The sequence below is a fragment of the Hyperoodon ampullatus genome, assembly GCF_949752795.1.
Source record: "Hyperoodon ampullatus genome assembly, chromosome: 8".
NCBI classification, from domain to species: domain Eukaryota; kingdom Metazoa; phylum Chordata; class Mammalia; order Artiodactyla; family Ziphiidae; genus Hyperoodon; species Hyperoodon ampullatus.
In genome coordinates, this window is record NC_136921.1 from 9,132,758 (window position 1) to 9,155,737 (window position 22,980).

Below are 22,980 nucleotides of genomic sequence, written 5' to 3' on the forward strand. Positions count from 1 at the left end.
CTATGTTATAATCTCAAATTCATTTCATTTTGCTTTGTACATTAATGTATAAATATCTGAGGTCTTCTGACATCCTCTCTAATAATCCCTAGGCGGCCAGGTTCCCAGGCTTTCATCCCATTTTGAGGGTGTTCATTCGCTCTGAGGGACAAATTTTATTCAGAGACCAAGACACGTGCTCATTATCTCAATGGCTCTTTATACATAAAAGTGAACCTTCACAAAAACAGTGGCCACTTCTCACCATAACAGTGTTCATGGTTTCTGAGCACAGTAGTCTGCAGGTTAGTATATTAAATTCTGATTATATTAAAATTACAGTTCTAAATATTCACTTATGAGGTCAGACATTTTACATAAGGGAATATAACGTATAAAGGCTTGCTCTCATTGTGAAAAACACTAATAAACATTACTGCTTTATCTACATACCTTAAATAGCACAGAACTTTGCAATTCAAAACAAAAATGTGCACGTTGTACAGTGGTATATCATCTGTGTATTTAATTTACACAAACACACAACAGGGAGACAAGGTAGGCGGCGGGGGGGAGGAGTAGTGCTGGTGATTCTGCACCCCCACCCCTTGTGTTTAATAAACAAGCTCTGGCCTGAGCAGGAGATGGGAGAGAGAAGTCCACTGTGCCCTTGGGCCTGTCCACAATAGGGAAATCTCTTTCCTGAGTGTGGTTCTAGTATACTGCAAATTAACAACAGCCCTGAACAGAAGCCAACTACTTTGTCTGATGCTTAATCAAAGAAACTGCTGCAGCATGTTCCAACACAGGAGAAAAATCTGATTTTCATATGTACTGCATATCTATATACTGTACTTGATGGGTAATTTAACAGAATAGTGTACTTCTGACCGTACAGGACTTTTTCCTTTTAGACAGACTTTAGAATCTAACTTTTCTACCCTTTTTTTTTTTTTTTTTTTTTTTTGCGGTACACGGGCCTCTCACCGTTGTGGCCTCTCCCGTTGTGGAGCACAGGCTCCGGACGCACAGGCTCAGCGGCCATGGCTCACGGGCCCAGCCCCTCCGCGGCATGTGGGATCTTCCCGGACCGGGGCACGAACCCGTGTCCCCTGCATCGGCAGGCGGACTCTCAACCACTGCGCCACCAGGGAAGCCCTTTTCTACCCTTTTTAAGCTGTGACTCTACTGCGTATACCTGAGTCACAATACACATTTAAATATATCTTCTCTCTTCCCGCTAGAGGGCAGCCATGTATAGACTTGGAGGGTAGAGAAGGTTTAGGAAAAACAGCACACCTGTTAATCTCACTTGTATGTATACTTAGAATATTATAGCTTTTATGTTACCTTGAATGTGGCAAATGCATCTGAAGCTATATCAAATGTTGACATTTCGACATATCTGAAGAAATCATAAAACTGTTCTGACCACAAAATGATTTTTGCAAGTGGTTCATGTCTGATGCATTCTCTTAACATTATTCCACAATTCAGAGCTATTTCTGGAGACTCATATCTGCAAAAAGAAAAGACAAAGATGACTGCTTTTTCCCCCATCACTGTTCTTTTAAAAACTCTAACAGTTCCAATTTTTAGAACAGGAAGTTTCAGACGTGTCCTAATTAAGTGACAGAGCAGGTTACGAAATGCATCTCTCTCAGAGTAGAATACGTGCTCAGAGGGATTCAGTCTAGAGGGCACACACACATTACTTGGTGGTGACTGCTTCAACCCAAAGAAAAATAACAGCTGTGAGAGCTAAAAGATCTGAAGAGACGTCTGCAGGGTCACACCTTCAAATAGGGTTTCGTTTTACATGTGGTGCTCTCATCACTTCAGAAAAACCAAAAGCTGAATGAAAAAACAATATGAAATAAGCAAAATAGTCTCCTAAAGTTCATAGTATCTAAACGGGTCTATCAAATATACCGCATTTATACTTCATTGCTTCAATTCAGTACTCAAAATAGTACTTTCAAGACCGCTGGCAGCAACACATAAATGCTACAAAGGATGTCACCAAGTGCCTAGTCAGGGATGGCCCGAGGGCTCTCGCAGTGGACACAGGGGACTCCACGGCATCCCTCATCAGCTTTCCGCACAGCCTTCCTCTACACCCATCTCAATGTCTCTGGCCTCTTCCTTCCCCGTGATCAGAAAGAGAACCTTGTTTTCCTCTCAGCCCAGCAGACTCTTCCATTCTGATGTACATCAAACCCCTCGGACTGGACTCTGCCGTTCTGCTCAAACACAGCACTCTGTTCCTCCACCTGCTTTCAAGCTGCACACACAGGCTTAATCTCCTCCCCACTCAGTGTCCTCTAGTTTCCTGCCATCGAATCCATTTCCTAACATTTTACGAGTAAATGCCTCCGCTTCGCTAAAACAAATGGTCTTTTCTCATCAATTCTGCTATTTAATTTCCTGACAATGCAGATCTTTGCATCTCTCTCTTTAAAAAAAGAAAAGTTCTCCTAGCTCTCCTTTCTGCCTCCTCTGTTTCTATTTCTCGCCTGGCTGAGGTCTTTCCTCTGTTGCCTCTGGCCTGCTAGTGAACGCTCCTACGATCTCATGGTTCCCTCCATGGCTCCTAAATTGCCCCAGCTCAGATCTACCCTGGGCTGTAGTTAGGCATTTTCTGTTGCTTCTGGACAACTTCAGTTAAAGGCCTACCATAAACTCTACAAGTCTAATATGGCATCACTATTTTGCTTCAGATACCTGGGTCTAAAACAGGTTTAACAGAACTTTCTTTGATAATGGAAATGTTCTGTAACTATGTCGTCTACTGAGCACTTGAAATCTGGCTAGTATGACTGAGGGACTGAATTTTAAATGGCATTTAATTTAAATTAATTTAAAATTAAATAATTACGTGTTGTCAGTAGGTACAGTATTGAACAGCACAGTTCTAAACCTTCCCCTCTTTACCTACTCCCAACCTTCCCATCCTCAATATCACTACTCCTTTTAAATACTTCTTTGCAATATCTGTTTCATTTTCTTTTATCCATTCCCAGTGCTGCATGAAGTCACACCTAGTCACTCAAGTGACCCCTAACCAGCACCTCTGTTCAAGCTCTGTCTTAACAAATCTACCTGACGACCAGTGTTATCAATAGCCTTTCCAGCTTAGGAGCTTATAATGATTTCTTCTTGTTAATCAAATAGACAAACGTCTGGGCTTTTGATGTCCAGGCTTCCCCACATCATAGCTACTCCTCTGGTACAACTCCTCTCCCACTATGCCATAAAATACTCCGACTATCTCCTTCCTGTTGTCAATCACTGTGTTCATTCCTGCCCTTGTACCCACTCTTTTTTCTGCCTATGCAAATTTGAAACTAACTGGAACCTCAATCCTAAGTCTATCTCTGTTACCAACTCTTGCCTTATTGACTAAACCCACATTTTATCCCCTGAAATCCACTAGTAGTGTTATCTAGTAGAATTATCCTTCTGTCGTACATATGTTTATCACAGATCCTCAACAAGATCAAAACCACGTTCCTTTGTATCACTTATGGCATGGCAGCTAGAATGCTTACTGGCTCTTAGGTGATTAAAATGTCTGCTCACAACATGGCTGATCATACAATTCATCTCTGCTGATCTGTAACAGGCAGGAGACTAGAAAGACAAGGGTAAGACACTTTGGCACAACAAGTTGGGCAGGTTTTGATGGCAGTTTGTCAAGCTTGTCTTAAACGATTAAATGTAAACCAGTGAGTACAAGGTAAACAGTTACACTGCACAACCTGTTAGCACGTTAACATTTCAATCGCCAGTGGAAGAATGACCGCTCCAGATTTAGACGAACACTAGCAACAGGATTATTTTCAAATGCACTAATATTGTTAGCATAACTCTGCCAAATGTCTAACATCAAAGTGCCAATACTTATAGCCTGAGTGGATAATCACATTGCGTTAAAGTAGTCCAAACTAATTAATCAACAAAAGCAGAAAAATCTTTTTATTTTTTATTTTTTTGGCCACGCTGCATGGCTTGCAGTATCTTAGTTCCCCAACCAGTGATTGAACCTGGGCCCTCAGCAGTGAAAGCGTCGAGTCCTAACTACTGGATTGTCAGGGAATTCCCAAAAAAGCAGAAACATCTTAAACTGGTAGTTTCAACAGGGTCCCTGGAAGAAATGGCTGTTTCCGGGTCTGAGGCAGGATCTGTACAAAATGAGCAAGGGACATTTTGTGCCAGACAGCAAGGAAGCCATCAAAGATGAATGGGGTCTTGCCAAAAGGACATAGGAGCCAATTTGAAGGAGCTCTCAATAGCCCAAGACGGGGCAATTTGGACATAAAAATTTGGTCATAATGACTGCAATGGATTGAGACACATCAAATATATTTTAAAACCCCCTAAAACTTGAGGTCATAATGGTGTTTAAGACAATAACATACTCATTGCTCATCTAAGGAAGTGGCTAGGGCACCAATTGATTATACTAAAAAATGATACAGTGGAAAAAATCAAGCATCTATTCTGTCTTTCCTATAGAAGTCACTGCTGAGGAACGAAACACATTTAATATACAGAGAAGGAATAACAGAATTAGGAAATCACCATTTTGAACCTAGACAATGATCCTCAGTGGATACTAAAACCATTAGGTGAAGGGTTGATGGAGAACTTTATAATGGACAGACTGACAACGCCTACATCCATTGATCAATCTAAGTATCACCAGAAGTAGGACAACCTGCGTTGCCCAACAGGAAGCAATCCCATCACAATCCCATTCATGAAGAACTCCTGCCCACCCCCCCCCAAACTGAAGCTGAATCTAATCAAACTAACTTGAAAGAATAGAGGATAGAGGAACATGGTTACAGGTGAAACCACAGAATGCAAATCCCAAACATGTGGTTTTCCTGCAAAACAAATGACCCAGTTGCTTCAACAAATAAGTGGTGTTAAAAGAAGGGGGCAGGAACTATTATAGATTAACAGAGAGTTAAGAGTCATATCAACCAAATTCAGTTTGTGGACCTTGCTTGAAAACTGATTTAAACAAAATGAAAAATGACATTTTTGGTGAAAATCAAGGAAATCTGAACAGTGACTGGGCATTAGATAATATTAGGTTTTTAAATGATATTATGGTTATGTTGAAGAATCCTTTATTATGTACTAGGGGTGCATACTGAAGTGATGTTATGTTTGAGGAGGAGAAACAGGAGGCAAGGAATAGATGAAACAAGAATGTTAATAAGTGTTAGTAATTGTTGAAGCCTGGTGACAGGTAGGAAAGGGGTTGTAAGGGGTGGGGGGACGGCTTCTGTGGGATCCCAACACCAGTGGCTTCTCCTCGCCTCCCTAAGCTGAGGCTTCTGCTCTGGTCAGCTCAGCTGAGAGCTTGAAACCTTTCTTTAAATATTACCTCAAAAGTCTTACTTTACATGACATTAAACAACATTCATATCATACCCCTGGCCACTCTAAAGTGAAAACACAGGCAGAGTTAACTAATTCATAGATTTTAACAACCGCTGCTTTCTATGCAAAAAGGAAGACTGGCTTTAAAAATACACAAAGGCATCTGGCAGCTGCTCTAAGAACACTAAAATTTCAGACTACTCACTACATGTTCATACACGCAGCTCTGGATTGATACAACAAAAAATCAGATGCCAAAAATTCCGTATGGCAACATCTGAAGACGCAACATAGATAGTTAGAACTAGAAAGAAGGAAATAGAATGCTGGCATCCAACACATGCACTGACTCATGCTTTGTCTAAACGAGTTTGAACTTGGGGGAAGTGTTAAACCACAGAGATATGCATCAGAGTGAGGCAAGCTGTAAAGCTGGGGCGGGAGAGCGAGCTGATTCACGCCACCAGTCATGCCAATAGAACAGCGGCCCGCCAATTTAACAGAACACCACCAGTGCACACGCACCCAGAGCCGGCAAACAACTCTGGTGTGAAACAACAGGAGTTACCTTGCCAATCAGTGATGAGGGAGAAGAGGATTTTTTTTTTTTTAACTTTTAGTTTTAAGGCTTTTTTGGTTTTTGTTTTTGTTTTTTTGTTTTTTTTTGAAACTGACAGGCTACCCAAAGATAAATGCCTGCTTAGTCCAACAGTAATTCCAGGAAGATGCACTGTGAATTACCAAATTAAGTGGGTTAGTGAGTGGACACACACAGGTGAAAAGCAAAGGGAAGTACGTCATAAACATGTACCTTGTTGACGGTTGACTGAACAAGGTTAAGCTATATAGCATCCAAGCTCCATTTACTGGGAAGCCTTTACTGCAGTACAGTGTGCATGTACGTCCAAAGAAGATGTCTTTAAACACATGATTTAGCTGATATTTCAACAACTAAGGTTTTTACATCTTAGAGAACAGAAATAAGACACAAAGGACTTATTTTTATTTATTTATTTATTTATTTATTTTTGAGGTACACGGGCCTCTCACCACTGTGGCCCCTCCCGCCACGGAGCACAGGCTCCGGACGCGCAGGCCCAGCAGCCATGGCTCACGGGCCCAGCTGCTCCGCGGCATGTGGGATCCTCCCAGACCGGGGCATGAACCCGCGCGGGTCCCCTGCATCGGCAGGCGGACTCTCAACCACTGTGCCACCAGGGAAGCCCCAGAGGACTTATTTTTTCCTTCAGTCATGTATGGTTTGAGAATATAAAGGCTCACATTTCACCTAACTTTAAAACCCCATGGGCATTTTCAAATTCAGTTTAGCGCACAGGTTAAATTTTAAGGAGGGAAATGTGTTCCAGAACTACGGGAAAATGAGCTGATGAAACTACAAAGGAAATGCTTTCTGACATTCACCATCCTGTTTTTGCCCAAGACCATCTTTCCTTTTTATTTCTCAAGTCAAAAATATAAATCTTATTATATTATACTTTATACATACCCTTTCAATAACATGAACAAAATATTCTGTTGGGTGCAGATGTATTCAACAGTAGGAGTTCTTGTACCAATTTGTCTTCTGAGAATATTGTTGAAAATCTGAGCCACGTCTTTCTTGCCCTATTAAGGAAGACAAAAATATCAAAATGCCTGACTAAATGCCAAAATGCCCTAAATAAACTCAAATCTAGGTACTGTATATTTATAATTATGACTGATTATCTGACTTTAAAATGTTCACAGACATTAAATTTTCTTTTTTATTTCTTCCTTCGTAATTTCAAATTCTAAGTTTTAATAGTGAATTTTTTTAAAGATTTTTTTGATGTGGACCATTTTTTTAAAGTCTTTATTGAATTTGTCACAATATTGCTTCTGTTTTATGTTTTGTTTCTTTGGCCTCGAGGCATGTGGGATCTTAGCTCCCCGACCAGGGATCGAACCCACACCCCCTGCACTAGAAGGTGAATTCATAACCACTGGACCACCAGGCAAGTCCCTAAGTTTTAACAGTAAAGTATTTTTGACATGAATAACGTGTTGACAAAGTGAAATCTTACTATATATAATTTCAATGATTTCTAACTCTCAGAATCATGCTGACTCAGATATGAAAAACAAAACCTTGCTATATGCTTACATTGTTCAGGGATCTGCTTCCCACCCAAGCAGCTTCAAATAGGATGCTTGTATTGTAAACAATACATATAGCTTCCTTTTGTAGTGATGGAAGGAGGAGAAACTGTATTGTTAGTGTAATAAAAATGAAAGAATTCTGTAAGAAGTTGAGCTTTAATGGCAAGTAGACATATCCTCCTACTAAACTAGGTGTACTTGGGAAAACCTTTATATATAGATAATTAAGGTACTAAGTATCACATGATGCAATAGTTCAGAGATCAGAGTTACACCACTGTACTTCACTAAACAAAACAGGTAGATGTTAACACAATACAGTGAAACTTATCATCAGAAAGCTGCACAAGAAAGTAACAAATGGAGAAGTAGACCCCAAGAGGTGTTTCAGAACTGCCACTTTATAAGGCTGGCAAGTCTGCAGGAGAGTGAAACGCTAGCATTCCAGCACTAGAGATCACCCTGGGGCCTATGCTAGGTCAGGAGTAGTAATGGCGATCTAGAAGAACCAGTCTCAAGGGCACACATTTCTTTTAAATTAAATTTATGTCTCTAAAGTCCCAAATGAATATTAAGTTCAAGGCCCAGGTTGGGGAGTGGGGTGGGAAGACGAAGGAGAAGGAACTGGATGGTCCAGTGCACTCCCACCTTTGCAGTGGAGATAAAAATCCTTGTTGTTGGAATTTGACACTCTATTAAGTTCGGTCTGTTCTAAAAGATAGAAATAAATTTTCATTCTCTTTTATTATCTATTGATAATACATTCAAGTAACCTATGAACCACATCTTCCCCACCCTTCTCTAAAACTGAATCTGGCTACAGGTGTCTGTCATTTTCTCCCCTGGTTTTCCAAGTACCTGAATAGACATACAATCCCTCAGGACGATAAGCACTGGGGCTTAAACAAAGCACAGCCATAACAAAGAGTCAAAGAGGAGACTGCTCATGACCCTGCCAGAGCCCTTCATTACACACTTCTCAGACTAGTTTATTCAGACTGGTATCAAGGACCATTCTTCTCACTAATAAATGCGCTAAATATCCAACATGGGATGATCTGGCTGTATAAGCCTGGGCACCAATTTCAAACGCCTACCAGGGACGAGCAGGAAATGCAAATGAGCGCAGCAGGCCGAGGTAGAAAAAACAAGCTGTGCCGTCTGTGGCACACCCAAGTGTGGATGCCAACGTCACGGGCTGAGGGGCCACACAAGACTACAAGGCCCAATGTTGCCAAATTTTCCAAGGGAAGCCAGAAATTCAAAATTGTGTATAAAATCTCCTGCTGTTTTAATGTTATCCTCATTTAAATATTTAAAAGCAGTGCCAAGCAAACAAAACACATATAATCTCGACTGCAGTGAGTTCTCAGCAGGTTAAAAACAAACAAACAAAAAAAACCTAGATGTTCTCTAAGATCTCATCTACCTCAAAAATTCTAACACTCTATCGTCTTCTTTAGATTGTTTATTCCTTGAGAGCCAAGAACCAGTGAATTATGTAAACCAGCAGCTGTTTATTAAATACAGCCTAAATGAAAGGGCATAACAAATACCTAAAAAACTTCATATACGATGTAGTGAAAGAGGGGGAAAAAACCTGGCCTAAGTCCGAGATACCCTTGAGTTCCTACATTGGCCCCGCTAATTAGGCAGGCAGCCCGGGTATGCTTACAGGTCAGTACCCCTGAGCCAAGAGCCCAACAGGAATCTTAAAATGTTTCAGAGGAGAGAACATACGGAAAATGACTATGAATAGTTAATGTTTTTGAAAAATAAAAAATTGATTTCTTACCTCAAAGTCAATGAGCTGTAAATCAGCTACTAGGGTGCTAAGGAGCCCACTATTATACAGTTCTTGAGCGAGCTGTGCCACCGCTTCTGTCTGTGGCTCTTTTTCATTTGTGCCATACAGAATTTCTTTCATGGCAACCAGATTTTTGGAAACTTCTTCTGTAGCCTGATTTTGGGGGAGAGGAGAAAATTCATTTTCACAAACATATATAACATACCTACACTTGCTAAATACCTTCTCTATATATTACATACCCCCAGATCCCTGTACAAGACACAAAGGTGGGCAAGCCCCATCCTGGCCCTCAGGAGTCAAAAACTGCATGTGTGCACATGTGGGGACTGACATATGTGCTTGACAGCAAAGGCCAGCAGATTCACAACCTGTATACCTGAACGCTCAAAACAATGTTGTTGTAGTAGAAACAGAACAGGGAGAAAAAGTTCAGTTCTGCTCAAATGGGAGGGAAACAACATGGAAGAGGCACCTGAGCTGACCATGAGAATGGAGGGACACTGACAAGCAAGAACTGGCTGGGGAGAAGGAGACTGAGGGGAACGAATGGCATGAACTGGGGATGAGGGAGAGAAGCAGCACAGGGCCTGTCAGAGAAAAGGTGTGGAGGGAATAAGGGAGTGACAGAAGAAATGAAGCTGAAAGAGGCTTTGAATGCAAAGCTAAAATATTAGCAATAAATAAAAAGTCACTAAAAAGCTTCCACTTCTGGCAAGATGAAAAACAAGGGTCAGATTTACCTTCCCCCATGAAAAGACCAAAAATTGGAGGAAAATATTTGAAACAATGAATTTTAAACACTGAACTTCAGGCAGCACAGGAGAGTGATACCTGAGAGAAGGGAAACAGATGAAGCGAACCTCACAATTGCCCTAGCTTACTGCCTGCCCGGAGAAAACTTACAGGCCACATCACAGGGAGAGGGAAGCCAGGCAGAACAGGCAATCTCCACGTGAGGAGACGGAGCTGGGAATCTATGGAGGCCAAGGAGACTTGGTACTTTTGCAGGGCAAAGTACCAGAGAGGAGACAGCTACACTGAAGAGAGTGTTAGAGACCTGCAAAGACTCACTTGCTACTCTATCTGAGTACTGGTAAGCACATGCATGTGAGTAACTACCCAAGGCCAGGGAAGAGAGCCATGGAGCTCACACAAGGCTCCCATCAACCTGATGGAAAACCTCATATTCACAGGCATAAAGCAGAGCTCTCAAAGGATTTTGTCTCTGCTGTTATAAAAAATTAGCCCTGGACTAAACTCTGCTCTCCAAAAAGCTTAAAAGCAAGCCTGGAAAGAATCAAAACTGGAAAACACAACCAATAATGAGGAGGAAAAACAGTCAACAGTAACAGCCCTGCAAAGTGACACAGATGGTAGAAATCAAACAAGGACATTAAAAGTTACTATAACTATAGTCAGTACGTTCAGGGAAAAAACGAGCATGTTAAGTAAAGGTATGGAAGACATAAAAAAACCCCACCAAAATCAAACACTTAAAAACTAAAATTTATGAAATAAAAATTACACTGGATGGGATCAACAGCAGAGCAGACAGTGCAGAAGAAATGGTTAGTAAATATGAAGACAGAGCAATAAAAGCTATTCAAAATGAAACACAAAGAGAGGGAGAAAAAAGACAGCACAGCAGTGAGCTACAGGATGACTGTAAGCAGTCTAATACATGTGTAACTGCAGTCCCCAAAGGAGGGGGAAGGACAGACAAATATGTGAAGACATAATGGCTGAAAAATTTCCAAATTTGATGAAAACTATAATCCCATGGAGCCAAGAAGTTCAAAAAAATCCTAAGCACAAGAAACAGGAAGAAAACTATGCCAAGCCATAGAATAATCAAATTGCTTAAATTCAGTGAAGAGAAAATCCTAAAAGCAACCAGAGGGGGGAAAAACATTACAGACAAAGAATCAAAAAGTAACAGACTTCTTGACAGAAATGATGCAAGTCAAAAGATAGTGGAGGAACATCATTAAAATTCTGGGGATAAAACAAAACTAAACTGTCACTGTAGAATTCTATACCTAGTAAAAATATTATACAAAAATGAAGGTGAAATAAGAATTTTTAAGACACAGAAAAGCTGGAAGATTTTGTCACCAGCAGACCTGCACTATAGGAAACGTTTAAGGAGGTCCTACAGGTAGGAGGAGAATTCAAGATGAAAATCTGTGTATACAGAAAAGAATGAAGAGCACTGGAGACAGAAATATGGATAAATGGAAAAGATTTTTCCATTATTAAAAAAAAAGTCTCTAAAAGACAACTGGCTGTTTAAAGCATAAATAACTGTATTTTGGGGTTATGCCATATGTAGAACAAGAATATGTGGCAACAATAGCTCCAAGGGGGGGCAGTGCTAAGGTTTTTATACATGAAGCAGTATAATATTTCTTGAAGACAAACCACAAGTTAAAAGGCATACACTGTAAGTCCTAAAAGAACCACTAAAAAAACCAAAACAGTTATAGCTAATAAGCCAACAAAGTAGAATACTAAAGATATGTGAAAAACATAAAGGCTATAAAAAGCTAAATAAACGGAAATATTTATGACCAGAAATTACTTCAGGGAGATTACTGAGCACAGATTCAGAGGACATCAGCCTTTAACGGTACCTAAAGAATCATCCAGGTATTCCCTTCTACAACCTTCTAAACCTTCTACCAAATGATCACACTGCTCCACCTTAAATATTTCCAGTGTCCAGTAATGCAGGATTAGCAGACTTCAGAACCAGACAGCTGTTAGAAAATTTCATAGTGAAACAAACATTGCCTCACTATAGTGTCGGCTGGTCCTGGGTCTGCACTGCAGGTAAGGCAGTATCTTAACTTCTCTTCCACATAAAGGCTCCTCATTGAAAACAGCTTGCCTCTCTTCCCTAAATAGTCTTCTCCAGAAAAACCTCCTCTCAGCTACTTTAACTATCCTCCTAAGAAAGACAGGATTAATGTTTCAACTCTATCCAGATGGAATGATGCACAAGACACCGGACCACCATTTCCCTGCAAATGTTGCAAATTTAATGTAGCTCAGGGCTACCTTTAAGAATTTTTGCAATTATATCATATAATTCATTCAAAGCCAGAATAAATACTGCAATGATGGCTTTAACTCTTCTCACTATTTAATTTAATCTCATTAATAGCCCATCATTCAACACTGTGGAGGTATTTCTGAATTCTGAAGGACATCCAAAATGCCAGCTATTGTACCCATATTTGTATCGTCTGAAATCTGATAGGTAGGTATGCCTCCCATGGCCTCAATCATTAACCAAAATGCCGAAAAGGAAGTAACTGAATGGAGCCTAACGTTATGCCTTTGAATCATCATGCTCTTTTCAGTAACGATCTATAAATAATCTTTGGGCATGGCTGCTCAGCCACTTACATATACACTTATTTCCAAATGATATTCAAAAGGCTTTTGTTAAATACTTTGATAAAATAAGAATATACTATTTCCTCCACATTTCCTGAATATAAGGAAATGAAATAAAGTTAATTTGGTACGACCGTTTTACTTAAGTCTATGCTGATTTCTACTGACTACTGCTTTCTTTTCTACATGCTTACAAAGTATCTTCCTAATAATCCCATTATGAAACCTTATTCAGTATCAATGTAAGCAGAATCTTTACCTCTTTGAGTCTGCTGTTACTACCCTATTCTGTTAATGTCTTAGATTTCTGACAGCAGTTTGTTGTCATCCCATATATAAACTTTAAGTACCCCAGAATGTTACTTTTTCTGGGCCAGGAGATAAGAATCATTTATCAACAGTAAATGTTCTCTTATAATCTAATTACATGTGTTGCCTTTTCAATTTCATTTTATTAATCTCTATTCTTAAGATGATTCTCTTTGACCGGGAAGAAGCTGACATTTAGTAGGTTTTCTGAGTATACTGTCTGCTGAATTTACTCAGTGACCCTACGTCATAGACCTTAGCCCCGCCTGCTTCTCTGACTAGATCAAAGTTTTGAGGTTCTTAATAACCCTTCATGTGTCTCAGTTTATACTCTGCTTTGAAATCGTGATATGATTTTAAATCTGAGATCAGACCATACTCTATGCTTCCTGATAGCAGAGGATGAAGAAGAAGTGCTCACCATGTTGGGGGGAAGGGGAGTGACAGCTGAAGTATGGGGTTTCTTTTTGAGGAGATGGAATTTTAAAAATTGTGTTGTTTGTGGTTGCACATTATCGGTGAATAAACTACGAACTACTGAATTGTACACTTTAGATGGGTGAACTATATGATATGGAAGCTGCATCTCAAAAAAGCTCTTTTTAAAAAATGGAGGAGAGGGCTTCCCTGGTGGCGCAGTGGTTGAGAGTCCGCCTGCCGATGCAGGGGACACGGGTTCGTGCCCCGGTCTGGGAAGATCCCACATGCCGCGGAGCGGCTAGGCCCGTGAGCCATGGCTGCTGGGCCTGCGCGTCCAGAGCCTGTGCTCCGCAACGGGAGAGGCCACAGCAGTGAGAAGCCCACGTAATGCAAAAAAAAAAAAAAAAAATGGAGGAGAGAAGCAAGGAAACAGAAAGCTACCTATGGTGCTTCTAAGATGAAAGGCACCCTGGATTCACACATGAAGCCCTCTTCTTCCCTTTGAGCAGACGACACTGTCACCTACATTTCAAGTGGGGAGGAAAACACCACCGAATCCTCTCCTCTGCTATAACCATTATACTCACCTACCTCTATTAACCCTCCTTGCTTCTGAATTCCACTCATCTCCTGCCTTCTCAGGACCTCATCCTGTCTGTTATCTCATCTCCTCATATAGTCGACTCTCCTCTTACTTGATTCCCCCAAACTCCAATTTAAATATGGTCTGTTAGATTCCTACTTACAAAACTAAACAATCTCTCCTTTGACTCCATAACCCCCTCCCAGCTACTGCCCGCCATAATTAAGCCTCTCAGAACACCTCCCTGTGTCTGTTACAGTCCACATCTCTTTCCTATTCACTCTTCAGCCCAGTCCCATGAGGCTTCTACAGCCAGTACTTTATAGCTTTTAGACAGTCACCAACGACCTGCCTACCATAAAGACAACTTCTAGCCTTCATCACGCGTGAGCTCTCGGCGTCATTTGAAGTTGGCTACACGCTGCTTTTAAAACCGCTCCTCCCTGTCCTCTGTGACTTACCAACACCCTACTTTTTTTCTTCCTGTCTCCCTGGTTGCTCCTTCTGTCTCCTTTTAGGCTCATCCTCCTTGAGTGGGCCATTTAAATACTGGGAATTCCTCCAGGCAGAGTACAGGGCCCTCTTCTTCTCATTCTATCATCTCTCCCTAGGTGACCTCATCCACACCCACAACTTTAATGAACACCTAAATGCAGATGCCTCACAGATTCCTATCTCTAATCCAGTTCTCTTACTAGTATATTAAGCAACCTGCTAGAAGTGTCTCTACTTGGATGTCTCAAGGTATCTCAAACGTAATGCATCTACAACAGAACTCACGCTCTTGCCCCAAAGCCTATGTTCTTCCCTTGTTCCCTATTTCTGGGAATGAGATGCCACTATTGATGCTCTTATAATGTGTCAGAAACTTAGGATTCATCCTCGACTCTTCCCTCTTCCTCACCCTGCCCCAATAGCTAATCCATCACCAAGTCTCCAAAATCCATCCACTTATACTCCACCATCACCACGCAAGTCCCCATAACTCTTGTCTGGACTACTAAGGAGCCTACTGACTGGTTTCCTTGAATTCCCTACAGTCCGTTTTCCACATCACAATTAGAATGATCTTTTCATAACACAAATATGATTAAGATTTGTGCTTAAATCCTTTGTCTTAAAATGCTTAAATTTTTGTGTTTAAAATGCTTCAATTACCTACTGCTCTTAGGATGGAGAAAATTCCCTTTTAACATGGCCCATAAAACCCTGCATGGTCTGACCCTACCTCTCTGACCTTACCCTGCACTGCAATTCCTCCCCTACTATCTATACACCAATGCCCTGGTCACACTGGGCTCCTTTCGGGCCCCTGCACATGTGGGCGCCTATGCCCACATTGCTCTTCGTGCTCACATTCCGCCCCACCTCCCGGCCAACTCCCACTCTTCCTTCACTGCTCAGCTCAATGATCACCTCCTCAGAGAAGTCTTTCTAAGTCAATTCTATCATACATTCTCCTACTACCTGGTACTGCTTCACAGTGTTTTTCACAGTTGTATATAACTCTGCTTTTCCTTGTATTTCTAATTAATGTCTGTTTCCTTCTGCTCCATTAGTAGCCCAGTGCTTGCAGGTGCTCCATACATGCTTGATGAGTGGCTGAACATGAGTATATGTGATCACTGGGATATAAAATCCAGATGAACACTGGATGTAGGGAAATGTGATGTTCTCACACCATAAAGTCAAGGAATTCCTCTAAAAAAGTAGCGCAGATACAGGGACCTGAAGGAAGGACACTCTGCAACACCTCACCAAGAAAAGTTAAGGGAATCTACCTGACAGAGTTTCAGTGGTGAGCAAGGAAACTAACTCCCTGTTTCCTCAGAGAAAACAGTCTGGAAGGATACACACCAAACTGAGTACAATATGCCTATGGGGAGGGGCAAGAAGAATACTTTCACTTTGCACTTTGTGTATTTCAGATTTGTTTGAATGTTTTACAGTTCATATTTTAATTTTTTTAAGAGCAAAATGACAAAGGGAATGAGAGAAATAGATCAAAGTGTTTACTAAGTTGGTAACAATTGGCTTATCTAAGTTCTGCTTCTGTTTTCCTCCTTTCACTCCTCCCCACACATCCCCCCTAAATTTTTAAGATTTCTAACAAATAACTAAGTATCGTGTATAGGTCTACACATGTAAATAGGTCTACCAACCACGCCTTGAAAACCAGTGCCACAAACACTGCCAGATAGAAAGCTAAAGACTAGAATTGGGCTTAACAGATAAAAGGCTACTCAAACTACTGAGAAGTAGAGAATGGCATTGGGGACAAGTGACTTCCAAACCTGGTTATTTCCATGGTTAGTTACCATCAACACAGGATAATCAGCAGCGTGATATAAAAGAAAAACTAAAATTCATCAACTTTATTGTTTATTAACAGTCCTGATACATGAGAGCAATCAAGTTCATATTTCAATTGATGACTTCTAATTTTATGTATATTTCAACCATTTGTGTGAGTTCTGTTCCCCATTACAAGTTGAACACAATTACAAGTTGATTTTAAAAAAGCTTGAAAAAGAAATAAACATGATGAAATATTACTAAAAGATGATCAGAAAAGCTTATGAAATTAAGTGATTCAGCAGAAAAGGTGATGCAGCAAGAATTTACTGAATGAAGACACCACATACAGAATGAATAAACTTGGCTGTCCTTGTTTAGATTTCACTTGGTTCCCTGCATCAGCATTCACATTAGTGACCCTGGCCAGCCTGCACTATGTCAGCACGTCCTCTGCCTCTCTGACCACATCCTCCTTATCTGCCGCCTCCCTGCTTGTCTCCTCACACCTACTAAGTAAGCTGTTCACACTTACAGCTCCTCACACGCTGTACCATGGTCAAGCTGCTGAGATCATCATGACACCTAATCCACTGGGCTCCTTAATGACCGTGGGACCTGTCCTGTGAAGTCAAAGTTTCAGGGCTGCCCATGCTCACAGCTCCAGGTCTCCTGCTCCCCTAAACAATGTGGGATGTCCTTTACTGAAGACTTTCTCTACTTCAGCCCCCAGGGTAGAGCAAGTGACAGAACCTGTGCACACCTGGTTCACTAAAATTCATGCTGTTCAACTGCTTTCACTCCAGCCAGAAACATTCCTTCAAACTGGATTGATTTTTCAGCCAGTTACTCCCAGCAGCAAATACTTCAAAACTGCTCCACTTTCCACAACAGAACTTAGTTATCTTTCTCTGTTCCGCATCCAAACATCTAGCTTCACCTCCCCCATACTGAAATAAGACTTTCTAGTGAAAACATCTTCAACTTCTTTGAGCCACCTTGATGTATTTCTGCCATCCTCTGTCTCGACCCTGGAGATACACCAGAATCACCTGGGGAAATTTTAAACAAAGATGCTCACTCCCCTAAGAGACTTAGTAAATGACAAAAGAAAAATAGTACTTTTACAGGGAGACGCCACTTAACCATGTGATCATCACAAATGGTACTGAGGCTACTGGCCTCGTGAGCCTCCTGAAAGGACCCGCTGCAAAGGGCACGGCATCACTTCTGTGGTCTTTCTTGCCAAAAAGGCATCACCTGCATTGAATCATGAGGAAACATCAGCCAAACCCAAATTAAGGAACATTCTACAAAATAAGTGGCCAGTATTTTTCCAAAGTGTCAAGGTCATGAATGTCAAAGACAGACAGAGAAACTGTTCCTGATTAAAGGAGACTAAGTAGATGTTACAGCTAAAAGCAATGTGTGATCCTGAATTGGATCTTGGTCCAGAAAAAGGACATCAGCAGACACTGTGGAAATTTGAAAAAGGTCTGTGGATTAGTCAACAGTATTGTATCAATGTTAGCTTCCTGATTTGATCATTGCACCGTGGCTACATAAAATATTAACATCTGGGGAAGCAGGGTGAAGGGCACTCTTTTGCAATCATTTTATCAGTCTTAAAAGCTAATCAATCCCCTTATTTTGCTTTACTTCACAGGTAAGAGGCAGCGCTCCATAATCCCCAGGCTGATGGCTCTACGTATGTGTGCTGGGGAAAGGGCCCCTACATGAAAAGGAGGCTGGCCTTGCCTCAAGTCCCCCCTTGCAATTTTGCCAGTTGTGTGGCCTCATGCAAGGTTGCTGGGCCCGACGCCTGGTGGGATCTATTCCATTTCTCAAGATCTCGAATTCCAAATAAAGGTTCTCCCAATTCTCTTCTGCCCCGTCATCTACTCTCACTCTCTCGCCCTGGAGGCTTTGTCTCTTCTCACGTGACCGCAAATGCTCACACCACTCCTCTCCCCTCTCAGCCCATTCCCGCCTCCTGCCATTCTCCTCCTGATGCCACAGCAGCTGCTACCTCGTCTCAGCCCCCGGCCTTGCAGTGCTCTCTCCCCTCATCTGCACCTCTCATTTCCCTAACATACATTCAAGGGCTTTAGAAAGGGACTGCTTACACTTCTGTACACCCTCCTCCCTCCAATGTGACCGAGACAGTGATTTACACACGGTCTGACTTCACGATTTTGTTAAATGACTGAATTGTCTAGGACATTTCGTCAGGAGAACATGGTGTTCTGAGACACAGACGCTACACTTATGTGGCCAGTGAGCCTCATATTATGTTTCATGGGTACAGTCTACTAACAGTAGCCAACTGTTTTTATAAATACATGGTAATGAAGAGAAACATGTGAGAGAAGCACCCCCCTCAGGATCAGCCCATTCACTTGACTGGAAAATGATGTGGACTGTGCCTCACTAACTCACACACTGCTGACTCGTCTAGGCGAGAGACACAGAATTTTAAGTTCCTGATTGTTTTCTTGCAGCTTTTGAGAAGTGGTTTACCCTGTATGATTCTACTAAGCAGCCACATATATAGTGGGAGTCTGGGGACACCCAGTTGAGCAGAGTCACGGAGGAAAGAGTCTGAGGTTTGGCAGAGCTTCTCAGAGTCAAGGCCGGGGTAGGGTGCGGGGCAGGCATATTAATCCTGTGCCATGAAGCCTCACTGTCTTCCACAAACAACCAGTTGGTAACGACTTTATTTCTACTTAGTATCTTTAAAAAATACTTAAAAATTAAACAATTTAAGGTACAGGATCTACTTAAGCAGTAACCAATACTCCAAAGTTCACACCTACTACTCTCACCTCACTAGCAACAATATCAGAACTATACTTCTTCCCCTCCCAGGGTGAGGAGACAAGTAACTACTTCAAAATTTTAAGTGTCGTGCCCATAATGACTTCCCTAATTAGAACTAAGGCTATGAGACTTCCCACTGCCTGTTTTCTCTTTAAAAAAAATACGAGGTGGAAAAAAAAGCAACTAGCAAGCCAAACATTTGTACAAGTGGCCTATTTCAAGACTTCCAAGAATTCAGATTTCATACTAAATCTCTTGCCTTAAACCCAATGTTTCCACAGTACCCATCCCTGTACCATTTTACCGTCATCAGTGGCAACCACTCAGATACCAAGTTGTGATACAAAAATACATTTTTAGAAGACCAGAGGAGCTACTCACTCACCTACTAATGCTTCCAGACCACATCCCTGAAGTGCTCGTAGCCCTTATCACCCACACCTCTTCCGGACCCAACAAGGCCCAACTACTCAGTAGATCCCAAACTGGTCTTATGGTGGGAGGTGTCTAATCACAGATGGAGGTACAGAGTTTATCTGCTGGAGTACAACACTGGGCCTGCCCTCCCCTTGGCTCCCAATTTTTAATAGATAAAGTTACTTGTTAAGCCTAACTTACCAATATATAAAGCACACTTAAACACAGCAAGAGTAAAATGTTTCAAGTATAGATATGGCTAATTCAGAAATTAAAAGGCTAATAACCTTAAAAGAAAATATTCTACTTTATCATAATGTTAACTTAAAATGATGAAACATTTTTCCCCTCCTATCAGAGGCAAAGACTTCTAGAAGATATACTGGTAGTGGAAAAATATATTGGTACAACTTTACTGGAGGGCAATTTAGCAAAATGTATCAAAAAGCCTTAAAAGCTGCAATCTCTGAGTCACCCATTATACTTCTAGGGAATTTACCCTGGGGAAACAGATAATTACACAAAGATGTTAAGTACAAGCAGTGTCATTTACAATAGCAAAGGATCAGAACTAAAAGTTATCCCACTGAACTGGTTAAATCATGGTGTACCCATAAAATGGAAGATTATGGCAAGCTTTAAAAACAAGTACATCTATACCGACATGCAAAGATGTTAACATTAAAATTAAAAAACAGGGACTTCTCTGGTGGCGCAGTGGTTAAGAATCCGCCTGCCAATGTAGGGGACACGGGTGCGATCCCTGGTAGGAAGGTCCCACATGCTGCAGAGCAACTAAGCCCGTGCGCCACAACTACTGAGCCCGCGTGCCTAGAGCCCGTGCTCTGCAATAAGAGAAGCCACCGCAATGAGAAGCCCGCGCACCGCAACGAAGAGTAGCCCCCGCTCGCCACAACTAGAGAAAGCCACACGCAGCAACGAAGACACAATGCAGCCAAAAATAAATAAATAAAATAAAATAAATAATTTTTTTAAAAATTGAAAAACAAACCAGGACCTAGAATAGCAGGACCTCGTGTTTAGTAACTTACCAGCCCCAGAAAGACAGGGAGAGAGCTAGAATATGCATGAGAATCTGTGAGGATATCGCACTATCTTAACAGTAGTCATTTCATGTGGGAGTGGGATTAGGATGAGCTTTATTTTGCCTTTTATACTCTGCTGAATTTTCTGAACTTTTGGAATGAACGTATTACTAACACATAACACTTCATATAGATAGAAATATAGAAATCAATTAAAACTATCAGGCTTGATGAAGGAAGCATAGATCTCTTGCACACACATATGCACCCACACACCCGCGCTCCCACATTACCTACAGAGTGCTTACAAAAAGGGAAAGAGGGAGAAGCTGCAAATTTCGGCCTCCTCTCCCCTCACATAATGGTTTCAAACGAACAGGACTTCGTCAAAAAGATACTGAAGTAAAGAGAAAGAATCTGATGACTCTAAGGTTTTGAGCCAGAAAGGCAATATTTCTTAAACCAGTCAGTCAGGAATAGAGAGACCAATTCTGGGGCAGAGAAAATAAATTTTTGAGTTGAATATGTTAAGTCTGAAGGGATGCCTCAGTATGGAATCACAAGATCTTAAGTGTTGAAGAGATGTCAGAGGTCATCGAAATCAGTGGGTTTTTTTTAAGTGCTTTTGGGGGCCACTGATAATCACACTTCTTAATCCTGCTGCCATCATTTTTCAAAGTAAAGATCTTGTGTAGAACCCTAATATACAAACAAGGATAAGGTAAAATTGAAAAAGTGGATGAAGGGAGAAAGAACACCTGAAACCATGGCCTGCCTGCTTCTCCAGAGCACCCTTTGCACGTTTGTGGAACATTAAGTTTAAAAGCAAAACAAGAATATTACTCAGCCATAAAAAAGAATGAAATAATGCCATTTGCAGCAACATGGATGGACCTAGAGATTATCATACTAAGTGAAGTAAGACAGAGAAACACAAATATCATATGATGTCACTTCTATGTGGAATCTAAAAAAATGATATAAATGAACTTATTTACAAAACAGAAACACACTCACGGACACAGAAAACAAACTTATGGTCACCAAAGGGGACAGTGCAGGGAAGGGAAGAGCAATAAGTTGGGAGTTTGGGATGAACACGTAAACACTACTATATATAAAACAGATAAACAACAAGGATCTACTGTACACTACAGGGAACTATGTTCAATATCTTGTAATAACCTATAATGGAAAAGAATCTGAAAAAGAATATACACACACATATATATATCTGAATCACTCTGCTGTACACCTGAAAGTAACACGACATTGTAAATTAACTATACTTCAATTTTTAAAAATGGTTAAAAAAAAACCCTTAAAAACCAAGGCAAAACAAACACAAAACAACACTTTCCTTGCACACCACACCCCCGATTTCTAATGAAATAAGAATCCTGCTATAATCTATCTCATCAAAAGTATCTTATCAGGACTTCTCTGGTGGTGCAGTGGTTAAGAATCCACTTGCCAGTGCAGGGGATACGGGTTCGAGCCCTGGTCCGGGAAGATCCCACATGCCGCAGAGCAACTAAGCCCGTGCGCCACAACTACTGAGCCTGCGCTCTAGAGCCCACACACCACAACTACTGAAGCCTGTGAGCCTAGAGCCTGTGCTCCCCAACAAGAGAAGCCACTGCGATGAGAAGCCTGCACACTGCAACCAAGACCCAACGCAGTCAAAATTAAATAAATAAATAAATAAAAATTTAAAAGAAGTATCTTATCAAGTTTCTTTAGATATGTAGGTAGCTCTCTTTTTGTGGGTCATATGGTCTTTGTCACAACTACTCAACTCTGCCACTGCAGCAGGAAAACAGCCACAGACCATGTGTCAATGAATGGGTATGGCTGTGTTCCAATAAAACTTTATTTACAAAATCAAGTAATGGGCTGACCTGGGCCACAGTTTATTCACTCATGCTCTGAAAAATATCTGGTGGGTAGAAGGAAAGGCCAAAGGATATGTGAACCTGAAGTTAAATGTGGACACCCATCAAATCCTTTCAATCCTCCCTCAGAAATCTAGTCTCACATCTTGCTTCTCCTCCTTACCCTTAAGCTTTCCTTGTCATCAGAGTCCTCTTATCAAGTTAATCTTCTGCCATTATGTCCATCTTTACAACACTTCCAATCTCACCCCATCTCTGACTTTGAAACATTACTAGTGGGAATGTAATGGGAAAGAGGTTGGTGGGTTTCTTATAAAACTAAACATGATCTTACCCAAGAATTGTACTCTTGGGCATTTATCCTACAGAAAGGAAAACTTATGCTCACACAAAACCTGTATGAAAATATTCATAGTAGCTTTATTTGTAACAGCCCAAACTGGAAACAGTATAGATGTCCTTCAA

General features: G+C 41.1%; 1 protein-coding gene across 3 annotated transcripts in view; it reads right to left on the bottom strand.

Annotated features, from left to right (window-relative positions):
- The window catches only part of CAB39 (calcium binding protein 39), a gene marked incomplete at both ends in the record, with an annotated part of 49,049 nt that overhangs the window by 13,377 nt on the left and 12,692 nt on the right, over window positions 1-22,980 (bottom strand). For 2 of the 3 annotated variants that reach the window (XM_079709635.1, XM_079709634.1), the window contains 3 exons: window positions 1,330-1,498; window positions 6,884-7,002; window positions 9,314-9,478. In XM_079709635.1, coding sequence (XP_079565761.1) covers window positions 1,330-1,498; window positions 6,884-7,002; window positions 9,314-9,478 — 453 coding nt within the window. The remainder of the gene's footprint in view (window positions 1-1,329; window positions 1,499-6,883; window positions 7,003-9,313; window positions 9,479-22,980) is intronic. The other variant, XM_079709636.1, reaches the window with a different exon arrangement.